The sequence below is a fragment of the Schistocerca piceifrons genome, chromosome X, assembly GCF_021461385.2.
Source record: "Schistocerca piceifrons isolate TAMUIC-IGC-003096 chromosome X, iqSchPice1.1, whole genome shotgun sequence".
Lineage (NCBI taxonomy): Eukaryota > Metazoa > Arthropoda > Insecta > Orthoptera > Acrididae > Schistocerca > Schistocerca piceifrons.
Genome location: NC_060149.1, coordinates 720954908 through 720968832, shown reverse-complemented (window position 1 = coordinate 720968832; position 13925 = coordinate 720954908). Strand labels below are relative to the sequence as shown.

At 44.7% G+C, this 13925-nt stretch overlaps 1 protein-coding gene across 1 annotated transcript in view; it reads left to right on the top strand.

Annotated features, from left to right (window-relative positions):
* Nucleotides 1-13925, top strand: part of LOC124722673 — an 88651-nt gene that overhangs the window by 40807 nt on the left and 33919 nt on the right. Inside the window, exons 3-4 of the mRNA XM_047247817.1 lie at nt 5179-5355; nt 9206-9986. Of these exons, the coding sequence (XP_047103773.1) occupies nt 5179-5355; nt 9206-9986 (958 nt within the window). The remainder of the gene's footprint in view (nt 1-5178; nt 5356-9205; nt 9987-13925) is intronic.

The window sequence follows — 13925 nt, the reverse complement described above, 5'->3', positions numbered from 1 at the left end:
ATTTACTTAGCTCCGACACAACGCACTCAAAACTACATAGAACCTTGTAGTGACCCTGAGTGACATTCACAAGCTACGGAGGGCATTACGCAGATGCCGTTCGTGCCCAAACACAAAAACGCAAACTACCGGCTTCGCTACCATCTGCTTTTACAGGGTGAGAGTTATTGGACTGTACTACCACTACTACTACTACTACTACTACTCACACCACGTGATCAGGCCCAGTGGACCGCACGCTTCTACAGGTTTCCTCCTCCACTGTATTCTGTCCATTGCTACTATCCGCCATCCGTCCACATCTACTGACACTTGGTTTAAATCTTGATGGAGGCCATCCCTCCAACGCTTCTTGGGTCTCCCTGGGGTCTCCTTCCTGTAGGTGTGAAATCCAGGAGCTTCCGAGGCCATCTGTGATCCTCCATCCGGCGCCACATGTCCAGCCCACTGCATTCGTTTGGCTTTGACCGTTCCTACTATGTTGGGCTGCTGGTATAGTTCCTCAAGCTCTTGGTTGTATCTGAACCTCCATTCCCCTGTATCTGCATCCAGAACCTGACCGAAGATCTTCCGAAGCACTTTACTCTCAAAAACGAGGAGCTTATTGAAGTCCTATTTCCGGATACTCCATGTCTCACAGCCATATAGAACAACAGGCTGGATCAGGGTTTTGTACAGTCGAATCCTGAACTGTCTGGAGAGATATCTGGACCGAAGCAGTTGTGCTAGGCTGTGGTAAGATCGGTTTCCTCCTTGTATTCTGGCATTGCTCTCTGCTTCACATGACGAGTTCTCAGTGAAAAGTGCCCCTAGGTATTTGAATTCATGCACTCTCTTGTAGGACTGGTCTCCAACCTGCAGTGATTGTAGATGACCAGCAGTCTGACAATGACCACGCGTCATAACGAGGTACTCTGTCTCGGCTTCGTTTATGTTTAGCCCAAATTTGCTGTTTGCCTCCTTTAGTGCTTCGGTCATTTGCTCCAACTCCTCTTCAGACCTAGAGAGTAAACAGATGTCGTCTGCATAGGCTAAGTATGCCAGTCTCTTTCCTTCAAATTCAATCACTTCGTTCTCTTAGAAGGTCTCGCGTACGATCTTTATATTGAACTATATGAAATAAAATCGTCATAACTTTTGAGTGGCTTGCGTTAGGTGGTTCAGACTGCACAGTTGGCTGCGGGCATAATTAGAATTACTATGTGCATGCACACGCGCCTTGTTGTGGTCGGCTATTTGCATGTGAAAATGTCACGGTACAGCGTGCCTGAGCGTATAGCGCTTGTGGAGGCCTACTATGCGAGCAATAACAGCCCGACTGCGGCTCAAAGGAAGTTTGCGACAGAGTTAAGGCTGAAGGCAACCGTTCAAAGTGTGCTAACAACCAAGAATTTGATTCGCAAGTTTGAGAGAATGGGTACCGTTCGTTATGACAGTGTTGGCAATGTCGGTCGTCCAAAAAGGGTGAAAACGCCTGAAAACGTGGAGAACACACGCGCCGTAGTGTAAACCAATCCCAGAAAATCGATCAGACGTGCTGCACAGCAGATGGGAAACAACTGGGACACACTGCTACGAATTGTTGTTGGAGACCTGCACCTCTTCTCATACAAAATTCAGACCCATCAGCCATTAAGCCCCAGGGCCATGGAACAGCAGTTGTTTTGCCAACAGAATTGACGAACGGGCCTTTGATGTGTGCTTTAGCAAAGAGGCCCACTTTCGTTTGGATGGGTTCGTCAATAAGCAAAATTAGCGCATTTGGGGGACTGAGAAACAGCATTTCGCGATCGAGAAGCCTCTTCACCCTCAACGGGTGACTGTGTTGCGTGCAGTGTCCTGTCACAGAATGGCTCAAATGGCTCTAAGCACTATGGGACTTAACTGCTGAGGTCATCAGTCCCCTAGAACTTAGAACTACTTAAACCTAACTAACCTAAGGACATCACACACATCCATGCCCGAGGCAGGATTCGAACCTGCGACCGTAGCGGTCTCGCGGTTCCAGACCGTAGCGCCTAGAACCGCTCTTCCACCCCGGCCGGCTGTCACAGAATAATCGGTGCTATATTGCTTTAAGGCACGGTGACTACCGAACGGTACGTGAAGGTTCTGAAAGATAGTTTCATCCCCATTATCCAAAGTGACCCTGATTTCGATGAGCTGTGGTTCATGGAAGGTGGGGCTCTACCCCATCGAAACAGGAGTGTTTTTGATGTCCTGGAGCAGCACTTTGGGGACTGCATTCTGGCTCTGGGGTCCCCAGAGGTCACTGGCCATGGACCTCGGTTGGCTGCCATATTCTTCGTGTCTGAACACAAGCGATTCCTTTTTATGTGGCTATATTAAAGGCAAGGTGTACAGCAATAACCGCCAAAACCATAACTCAGCTGTAAGCAGCCATTCAGGTCACCGACAGCATCGATTTTCCGGCACTACAGCAGGTCATACAGAACTTCATATACGTCTGCACACCATCATTGCCAATGAGGGCAGGCATATCGGACACGTCATAACGTAAATCCGAATATCTGTAGTGACGTTTACATGTTGAATAAAGTACGTGCACTCCGCAGTTTGGTTTGTAACTAGTTTAAGTTTGTTTCATATAGTTAAATAGTTGTCACCCTAGGTTCCAGCGTGCATATTCGAAGTGTTCAGATATTCATGTGAAAACTCTGTACTTACCATGTAAATTGTCAGACTTGAGGCAACATCTCAACCACTCTCTCTAACAGGTTACTTGGCGGTGATAATGCCGTTAGCTGGTCACCAAAAATTGTTAAGCGCTTTTTAATGAAATGAGATGGGATGAAGCTAGAAATGTCTAGGAGAAATGTGGATACGCGAGGTGAGCAAGTTAGTATCATGGGAACTGCTACCGTGGCCAAGGAACCGAAGAATATATTAAGACAAACACAACTAGCTCTTTATTCACATGAAGTGCTGAGTGCTATTGACAAAGGGATTTCAGATCGATTCCGTATTCCTGGATTTCCGGAAGGCTTTTGACACTGTACCACACAAGCGGCACGTAGTAAAACTGCGTGCTATTGGAATATCGTCTCATTTATGTGACTGGATTTGCGATTTCCTGTCACAGAGGTCACAGTTCGTAGTAACTGATGGAAAGTCATCGAGTAAAACAGAAGTGATTTCAGGCGTTCCCCAAGGTAGTGTTATAGGTCCTATGCTGTTCCTTATCTATATAAACGATTTGGGAGACAATCTGAGCAGCCATATTCGGTTGTTTGCAGTTGACGCTGTCGTTTATCGACTAATAATGTCATCAGAAGATCAAAACAAACCGCAAAACGATTTAGAAAAAATATCTGAATTTTGCCAAAAGTGGAGTTGACCCTAAATAACGAAAAGTGAGGTCATCCACATGAGTACTAGAAGGAACTCGTTAAACTTCGTTTACAGTTAAATCGGTCTAATCTAAAAGCCGTAAATTCAACTAAATACCTAGGTATTACAATTAGGAACAACTTAAATTGGAAACAACACGTCGAAAACGTTGTGGGGAAGGCTAACCAAAGACTGCGTTTTATTGGCACGACACATAGAAAATGTAACAGACATACTAAGGAGACTGCCTACAATACGCTTGTCCGTCCTCTTTTAGAATACTGCTGTGCGGTGTGTGATCCTTACCAGGTAGGACTGACGGAGTACATCGAAAAAGTTCAAATAAATGGAGCACGTTTTGTATTATCGCGAAATATGGGAGAGGGTGTCACAGAAATGATACAGGATTTTGGTTGGAAATCATTAAAAGAAAGGCGTTTTCGTTGCGACGGAATCTTCTCACGAAATTCCAATCACGAACTTTCTCCTCCGAATGCGAAAATCTTTTGTTGACACCGACCTACATAGGGTGGAACGATCACCACGATAAAATAAGGGAAACCAGAGCTCGTACGGAAAGATATAGGTGTTCATTCTTTCCGCGCGCTATACGAGATTGGAATAATAGAGAATTGTGAAGGTGGTTCGATTAACTCTCTACCAGGCACTTAAATGTGATTCGCATAGTAGCCATGTAGATGCAGATGTAGACAAGCAGTAGGATATATGAAATTGTAACGCCAACAATAGACTAGAACAATACAGAGAAAAAATTTCTCGGTGATACTAAGTCTGTACTAACATCTGTGAACCCACATAAACCATTCTGCTTTCAACGACTTTGTCACCATCGCTTCGAAAAGCGGGATTAGCCGAGCGGTTTGGGGCGCTGCAGTCATGGACTGTACGGCTGGTCCCGGCGGAGGTTCGAGTTCTCCCTCGGACATGGGTGTGTGTGTTTGTCCTTAGGATAATTTAGGTTAAGTAGTGTGTAAGCTTATCGACTGATGACTTTAGCAGTTAAGTCCCATAACATTTTATACACATTTGAGCATTCACCAACGCTTCCAAAATACTTAATTCCTTGTTGGTAAACATTTCGTATGACTAGGGCCTCCCGTCGGGTAGACCGTTCGCCGGGTGCAAGTCTTTCGATTTGACGCCACTTCGGCGACTTGCGTGTCGATGGGGATGAAATGATTATGATTAAGACAACACAACACCCACCCAGTGCCTGAGCGAAGAAAATCTCCGACCCAGCCGGGAATCGAACCCGGGCCCTTAGGATGGACATTCCGTCGCCCTGACCACTTTTTTTTAATCTCACTTTGTTCGTTTTCGTTCGTTTCATCTGCTCGGGGCGGACGTCGCAAGACACCCGTTTCAGTTCGTCGTTGATCCATTAACTCAGTTTTTTATTACAGAGGGTAGCTAACCCTCTGACCGAATACGCTGAGCTACCGCGCCGGTGACCACTCAGCTACCGCGGCGGACTCCTTGTTGGTACCCGCGCGGTCGGGGCGAGTTGTCACGGCCCGCGCGGCTCCCCGCGTCGGAGGTTCGGGTCCTCCGTCGGGCATGGCTGTGTTGTCCTTAGCGTACGTTAAAGTTAGATTAAGTAGTGCGTAAGCTTAGGGACCGATGACCTCAGCAGTTTGGTCCCATAAGACCTTACCACAAATTCAAATTTCCCTGTTGTTAGTTCTCTTCTGACATGCCTGTAATATCCCATCATTAGCATATCACCCACATTCCGTTGGGAGTTTCGACGGTAGTGTAGTCTACAATGCTGACTGCCACACAATCTTTCACGCTGCTGTGCCGTAGGAGTACGCAGAGAGCGATCAGAACGTGGCTTTCTCGCCTCTGGGCTACGCGACTCTGCTGGCCGCTGCGGCGGAGGGTGCTTCCGGCATGACGCGTCGCCAACTGGAGTGGGCCCTGCGCCTGCCTGACGACAGACAGCTGACGAGGAGCGCCTACCAGACCGCCCTGCACGCCGTCGTAAGTATCGTAGTAGTGGTCATTCTTTAACCACTTCTGCTTTATTTCGTAATCCCGAAGGCAAACTAGTATAACTTTGTCACGACACTGAACACACATGCAAACACCATGCCTCCAAACGGCTCAGTTGTTCGAGCATAACGCATTGGCATCTGATCTCCTTCATCCAAAGATTAAAAAATTAACATTTCCTTAAAAAGAGAATGTGATTTATTTGGCCAGATAACCAAAAAGTAGGAATAGACTATAAAGATAGAAAAATGATATGGAACCTGTACAGAAACGAGACAGCAGTTATCCGTGGACGGATAAAACAAGTAGAGGTGCAGATACGGAAAGGTGTCCGACAAAGTTGCGTACTATCCCCTGTTATCTTTAACCTATACATTGAAGTGGCGCTGAAAAAAGTAAGGGAAAATTCACAGACAGGTGTAGTAATTCATGGCCAACGAATAGATATGATATGCCGATGATATAGCTGTCCTGGCTGAAAGTGAAGAAGATCTTGTAGTCCTACTGAATAGAATGGATAAAGTTATGGGGGAAGAGTATAATATGAGAATTAATAAAGCAAAAACAAAAGTAATGGCATGCGGCAAAAAAGATCTAGTGAAAGTCTAAATTCATGTAGGCAATGAACTGCTTGAACAAGTTGGTAAATTTACTTACCTGGGCAGTAATATTACCAGGGATGGAAGGATCAAGGCAGAAGTGAGAAGTAGAATTGCTCAAGCAAAGGCTGCTTTTAACAAGAAGAAAAACATCTTAACATCTAAGAGCATCAGCCTTGAAATCAGGAAAAGATTTTTGAAATCATATGTGTGGAGTGTGGCATGCTATGGGTGTGAAACATGGACTCTCGGGACAGAGGAAGACCAGAAGCTAAATTCTTTTGAAATGTGGTGCTATAGACGCATGCTCAAAATAAAATGTATCGACAAGGTCACAAACGAAGTGGTTCTGGAAAGAACAGGTGAGAAGAGAAGCTTCTGGAGTTTCATTGTTAAAAGAAGAGTGCAATTTACAGGCCATCTATTCAGACATAAAGGACTCCTGAACACAATCATATGAGGATATGTCGAGGGAAAAAGACCAAGAGGAATACCACGACTGAGGTACATGGATCAAATCGTGAAAGATGTGGGATGTAACACCTATAAAGAAATGAAGAGAATAGCTGAAAGACGCACAGAATGGAGACAAGCTGCCATTGTAGCTGTTGCAAACCAATCCTTGGATTGACCACTACAGAAGAAGAACCAAAATATATCGCCACATGCCACTGGTGAAGTAGACATTCAGATTAGTAAAGAAAAACTTTCTGTAATTTTCGTTAATACTTCCCTTGGCTACAAGATTGGGAAAACCCAACGCACTTCTCTTGCAGCTTCTGTTAGTCAGGTGCAAGAGTTAAAAATACCGTCACTGCGATAGTTAGAGGCAATCATTACACACTATCCGACTCAGATACTGAACATGACCACAAATAATACTAATCGGTACCCGCCATCGACTTATTTATAAAAATTTAGTCAGTCAGCTTATTATGACATCCTGTGGTTTAGAGTAATTAAATTGCTTCTTCTGTTTTAAAGCAATGTTACGTTACTAGAGCATTCTGAAAAGTAATACCTTCGTTTTCTTTGTGAAAACTGTTGATGCTGTTAAAATAAGACATTATCAACATTCTACATCTTTATTCTTCACGTGTTAATTTGTTAATACCGTCACTGTAAAATGTTTGGCCGTGTTGACAGAGCCAAAACCTTGCCTCCGCTTTCACCGCTGCAACACTATCAAAGTGACGTCCTCGAAACTGTTCTTTAAGTTTGGGAAACAGATGAAAATCGGATGAGGCCAATTCGGAATTGTATGGAGGATTATCGATGAAAATGAGCCCGAGGTTTCGGACTGTTGGCAGCGCACGTGTGTGGTCTGTCTCTGTCATGCCGAGGGAGAGGGTGCCCGGATGTGGAGCAACTTTTCGAAACTCTATTACAGTACGCTGTTTCTCGCGCACCGACGTAGTTAAATTGCAAACCGCCACGTTAGAGGCTACAATTCGGGGCCCTCTAGCGGCAAAGGACTGGAAACGTGCAGACATGAATAACGAGGATGCAGAAGTTATTAGCACTTGTTTGATTCAAAAAGCTTTTTCACACAAATAGTAGATGGCATCACTTTTTAGCGCACCCTCATACTAGTTGCATCGTAGGACATTCAGCTTTATAATTTTGAAATTTACTCAACGTCGACCATCCCCACACATCGATATTCTGATAAGACATTATTTTAGCCAATTACTACTCTCAAATTTTGAATTGAGAAACATTCCCTGAAATATAATCCAAATTAAGAAATTTCTGTGTAAAATCAAGACAATGAAGAGGCTGAGGAAATAAATTAAAAACACGAAATATAGTGTGTATCAGGATGTACATTAGTTTTGAATACTGCGTTACTTGACATTACTCTGGACAAGGATATGTGGTGGTCTTCAAAAGATGAAAATATTGGCGTTTCGAGTAAATGAATGGGACAGAGATAGGCACCTAAGTTTCGTAATGTATATTGTATTTAATACCAATAAAACCTTCCATCTTGAAACTTCCTGGCAGATTGAAACTGTGTGCCGGACCGACACTCGAACTCGGGACCTTTGCCTTTCGCGGGCAAGTGCTCTACCGCAAAAGGCAAAGGTGCCGAGTTCGAGTCTCGGTCCGGCACAGTTTCAATCTGCCAGGAAGTTTCATATCAGCGCACACTCCGCTGTAGAGTGAAAATTTCATTCTAGAAACCTTCCATCTTGTCAGACATATAGTGAAATATCGTGTAGATGTCCGGTGCTAATCTACAGACAGTGCTTCATCCTCCGTCGAGAGAAGCCACGAAGTCTGTGTCGCTTGAGGCGTATGAATCACTAAATGTCGTATTTTAACTGACTGCATTTCATATCGTGTAACTTTGTGTAACTTGCCTTCTGTTTCAGACAAGTGTAGCAACGCTTTCAGGTTTTGTGAACTCAAGCTTAAGAGCCCATTGTTTGGAGGTCTTAATGTGTTGACGGAATGGCTGACTCACCCTTTTGTGTCCACTGATCAGCTAGCTACATGTATTACTTTTAGCTTACTGAGGAAGAGATTAAAATGCCCTTATCATAAGAAAAACTTTTAATACTGGATTTTCTGTGAGAAAACTTTCATTATTGTCTGATTATGAAGTAAGACTAATGTGTTACGCAGTCTAAATTATACCAAATGAAGTAAGTTATCTCACATTATAATTAGACCGTTAACATATACTGTGAGACTTTTTTCCAAACTGAACTTAAATCTAAGTGGTACAGCGTCAGCTAATAATTGCAGTGGACAGTAACAATCTTTGACGTCTTCCCCCCATTTGCAGCTCACTTACCATCATTCATAATTATTACCTCTTAAACTAGCTGAACGCAGTAAGTTTTTAAAAATTGGTGGGATAGATCCAATTTTCAGTAGCGTTAAGAGCAGACACAGTAAAAATCTGCTTTCACACATGTTACATTAATTCTTCGTTGGAGAGAAAGGTGCAGCCGATACTTCTATTCCCCGTGAACAATAACTTACAAACGTTATCGAAGTCTAAAATGGAAGTCCCATTTTACGTTTATAACAACACTTCAGTTGATAACATTTTGTTACCAGACTTAACTAAAACGCGCTCTTACATGACAAAAATGTCCACGTTGTCCAAAAAAATAGAAAATATACATATAATACGTATACTTACTTCGTCTCTGTAGCAATATCTTTTAATGAAAGTAAATAGATGTTACTGTATGTTTTTAACGTTATTTTTATTTCTTTTTTAGATGGACGATGGTGCTAAGAACCAAGGTCTCAGATCGTGGTTATATGTGTACAGGAACTTCACAATAAACGACGCGTACAGCCAGGTTTTAAAGAAATACTATTTGACCGAAGTCAAAAACGTAGAGAGAATTGCAGACCAACCAACCACAATGCCAAATGAAGACGTGATGGAAGTGGACAAGGGAAAAGGAGATGAAATGAAGAAGCCCATGGAATCCGAAGAGAATATGGAAGGAAACAAGCCTTCGAAGAAAAAAGAGAATGAATCGGAGTCTAATAAGACAAATACAGAGGCAAGCGCGGAAGACAGTAATCCACACAAATCGCACGAAACACCTATGATGGCGGTGGGAAATGCAGAGCCAGTTAAAGAGGAAACGAAGAAAGATTCAATGATGTCACAAATGGATGTGACGTTGCCAGTTAAAAACGTGAACGAAAAGGACCATGAAATGGAAACGCCGACAAAAGAAAAAATGCCCATGGCCAGTAATATGCCATCGAATCAGGATACTTGGTCGAAGGACAACATATTAACGCCAGAGCAGAGTGCTATGTCTGAAACAGCTATGTCGGACAAAATTGATACGATGGTAAAGAGAGGGAGAGCAGCTGCAGATATGAAGCTAGGCTCCATGCTCGAAGACTCACTACGGCTGGATGCCATGGACGAGAAAAACCGCATTGAGCAAGCCATCGCACAGGATGAAGCCCGCTCTCCTTTAAAGGTCATCATGTCAGGACTCTCGGCTAACAACTTCGTCCGAAGAACTGCTGAAAGTAAGTGGCTTCATTCACAGCTCTACATCCTAATTAAATGATTTTTTTTTGTTTTTTTTTTGCTCGTCCCTTACTTAAATAATTGCATAAGCTTTGGGTCCGTGTATCATCCTCTCCCCAGTAAGAGGAAGTTTCTTGTTTTGTTTTCTTACTTTCCTTAGTCTGACCATTTCCCTGAGCAATATTTTATTAGTATACAGGGAATTACAAAAAGGTACGGCCAAACTTTCAGGAAACATTCCTCACACACAAAGAAAGAATATACACTCCTGGAAATGGAAAAAAGAACACATTGACACCGGTGTGTCAGACCCACCATACTTGCTCCGGACACTGCGAGAGGGCTGTACAAGCAATGATCACACGCACGGCACAGCGGACACACCAGGAACCGCGGTGTTGGCCGTCGAATGGCGCTAGCTGCGCAGCATTTGTGCACCGCCGCCGTCAGTGTCGGCCAGTTTTCCGTGGCATACGGAGCTCCATCGCAGTCTTTAACACTGGTAGCATGCCGCGACAGCGTGGACGTGAACCGTATGTGCAGTTGACGGACTTTGAGCGAGGGCGTATAGTGGGCATGCGGGAGGCCGGGTGGACGTACCGCCGAATTGCTCAACACGTGGGGCGTGAGGTCTCCACAGTACATCGATGTTGTCGCCAGTGGTCGGCGGAAGGTGCACGTGCCCGTCGACCTGGGACCGGACCGCAGCGACGCACGGATGCACGCCAAGACCGTAGGATCCTACGCAGTGCCGTAGGGGACCGCACCGCCACTTCCCAGCAAATTAGGGACACTGTTGCTCCTGGGGTATCGGCGAGGACCATTCGCAACCGTCTCCATGAAGCTGGGCTACGGTCCCGCACACCGTTAGGCCGTCTTCCGCTCACGCCCCAACATCGTGCAGCCCGCCTCCAGTGGTGTCGTGACAGGCGTGAATGGAGGGACGAATGGAGACGTGTCGTCTTCAGCGATGAGAGTCGCTTCTGCCTTAGTGCCAATGATGGTCGTATGCGTGTTTGGCGCCGTGCAGGTGAGCGCCACAATCAGGACTGCATACGACCGAGGCACACAGGGCCAACACCCGGCATCATGGTGTGGGGAGCGATCTCCTACACTGGCCGTACACCACTGGTGATCGTCGAGGGGACACTGAATAGTGCACGGTACATCCAAACCGTCATCGAACCCATCGTTCTACCATTCCTAGACCGGCAAGGAAACTTGCTGTTCCAACAGGACGATGCACTTCCGCATGTATCCCGTGCCACCCAACGTGCTCTAGAAGGTGTAAGTCAACTACCCTGGCCAGCAAGATCTCCGGATCTGTCCCCCATTGAGCATGTTTGGGACTGGATGAAGCGTCGTCTCACGCGGTCTGCACGTCCAGCACGAACGCTGGTCCAACTGAGGCGCCAGGTGGAAATGGCATGGCAAGCCGTTCCACAGGACTACATCCAGCATCTCTACGATCGTCTCCATGGGAGAATAGCAGCGTGCATTGCTGCGAAAGGTGGATATACACTGTACTAGTCCCGACATTGTGCATGCTCTGTTGCCTGTGTCTATGTGCCTGTGGTTCTGTCAGTGTGATCATGTGATGTATCTGACCCCAGGAATGTGTCAATAAAGTTTCCCCTTCCTGGGACAATGAATTCACGGTGTTCTTATTTCAATTTCCAGGAGTGTATGATATGTGGACATGTGTCCGGAAACGCTTACTTTCCTTGTTAGAGCTCATTTTATTACTTCTCTTCGAATCACATTAATCATGGAATGGAAACACACAGCAACAGAACGTACCAGCGTGACTTCAAACACTTTGTTACAGGAAATGTTCAAAATGTCCTCCGTTAGCGAGGATACATTCGTCCACCCTCCGTCGCATGGAATCCCTGATGCGCTGATGCATACACGGTGGTGGTGCCCGGTAGCGACCTAGATGCGTTCTATAGGATTTTCTATACAACCCACAAAATTTTTATTAGTACATTCTAACGAAATTATACAAAACATAAACACTATCAGGTCAAAAGTATTCAAGTAGCTATATGCTACGCAGAACTGTCCGCGAGAAGTCACGAGGGGGCGGACCCTCCAATATAAAAGGTGTGGACTTGCCAACACATCTGAAGCTGCCCAAGTCGACTGTTCCTGATGTCAATGTGAAGTAGAAACGAGCAATTAAATTTTTCTGTGCGAGTCCTTATTTCTCTTATTTTATAGTGATGATAATTTCTCTCTATGTAGGTGGGTGCCAACAGAATGTTTTCGCAATCGGAGGAGAAAACTGGTGATTGAAATTTCATGAGAAAATCCCGTCGCAACGAAAAACGCCTTTGTTTTAATGATTGGCAATCCAATTCGCGTATCTTGTCTGTGGTACTAACTTCCCTACTTTGAACATTTTCGATGTCATCCGCTAGTCCCACATGATTCGGATCCCACACCGCACAGCAATGCTCCAGAATAGGGCCGACAACTGGGGTGTAAGCAGTCTCTTTAGTAGAACCGAGTGAGGTGGGGCAGTCGTTACACACTGGACTCGCATTCGGGAGGACGACGGTTCAATCCCGCATCCTGATTTAGGTTTTCCGTGATTTCCCTAAATCGCTCCAGGCAAATGCCGGGATGGTTCCTTTCAAAGGGCACTGCCGACTTCCTTCCCCGTCCTTCCCTAATCCGATGAGACCGATGACCTCGCTGTCTGGTCTCCTTACCCCCCCCCTCCCAAAAAAAGAACCTTTAGTAGATCTGTTGCACCTTCTAAGTGTTCTGCCAATGAATCGCAGTCTTTGGTTTACTCTACCCACAACATTATCTATGTGATAGTTCCAGTTTAGGTTATTTGTAATCGTAATCCCAAGTATTTAGCCTTCAAATTTGTGTGACCTATCGCGTAATCTAGATTTAGCGGATTTCTTTTAGTAGTCATGTAAATAACTTCACACTTTCCTTTATTAAGGGTCAATTGCTACTTTTCTCACCACACAGATATCTTAACTAAATCATTTTGAAATTCGTTTTGGTCATCTGATGACTTTACAAGACGGTAAATGACAGCATCATCTACAAATTATCTAAGAGGTTTACTCAGATTGTCTCCTGTGTCGTTAATATAGATCAGGAACAATAGAGGGCCTATAACACTTCCTTGGGGACGCCGGATATTACTTCTGTTTTACTCGCTGACTTTCCGTCTATTACTACGAACTGTGACCATTCTGACAGTAAATCACGAATCCAGTCGCACAACTGAGGCGATATTCCATAGGCACGCAGTTTGGTTAGAAGACGCTTGTGAGGAACGGTGTCTAAAGCTTTCTGGAAACCTAAACTATATGGAATCAATTTGACATCCCCTGTCGATAGCACTCATTACTTCATGAGCATAAAGAGCTAGTTGTTTTCTTCAAGGTAATTCATAATGTCCAAATACATCGTATGTTCCAAAACCCTACTGCAAATCGACGTTAGTGATATGGGCCTGTAATTCAGCGGATTACGTCTATTTCCCTTTTTGGGTATTGGTGTGACTTGAGCAATTTTCCAGTCTTTAGGTACGGAACTTTCTGTGAGCGAGCAGCTGTATACAATTGGTAAATATGGAGCTATTGCGTCAGCATACTGTGAGAGGAACCTGACTGGTATACAATCTGGACCGAAGGCCTTGCCTTTATTAAGTGATTTAAGCTGCTTTGCTACACCGAGGATGTCTACTTCTATATTTCTCATCTTGGCAGTTGGTCTCGATTGGAATTCAGGAATATTAACTTCGTCTTCTTTGGTGAAGGAGTTTCATAAAACCATGTTTAATAACTCTGCTTTAGTGGCACTTCATCAGTGACGTCACCGTTGTCACAGCGCAGTGAAGGTATTGACTGCGTCTTGCCACTGATGTGATTTACGTATGACCAGAATCTCTTTGGGTTTTCAGCCAG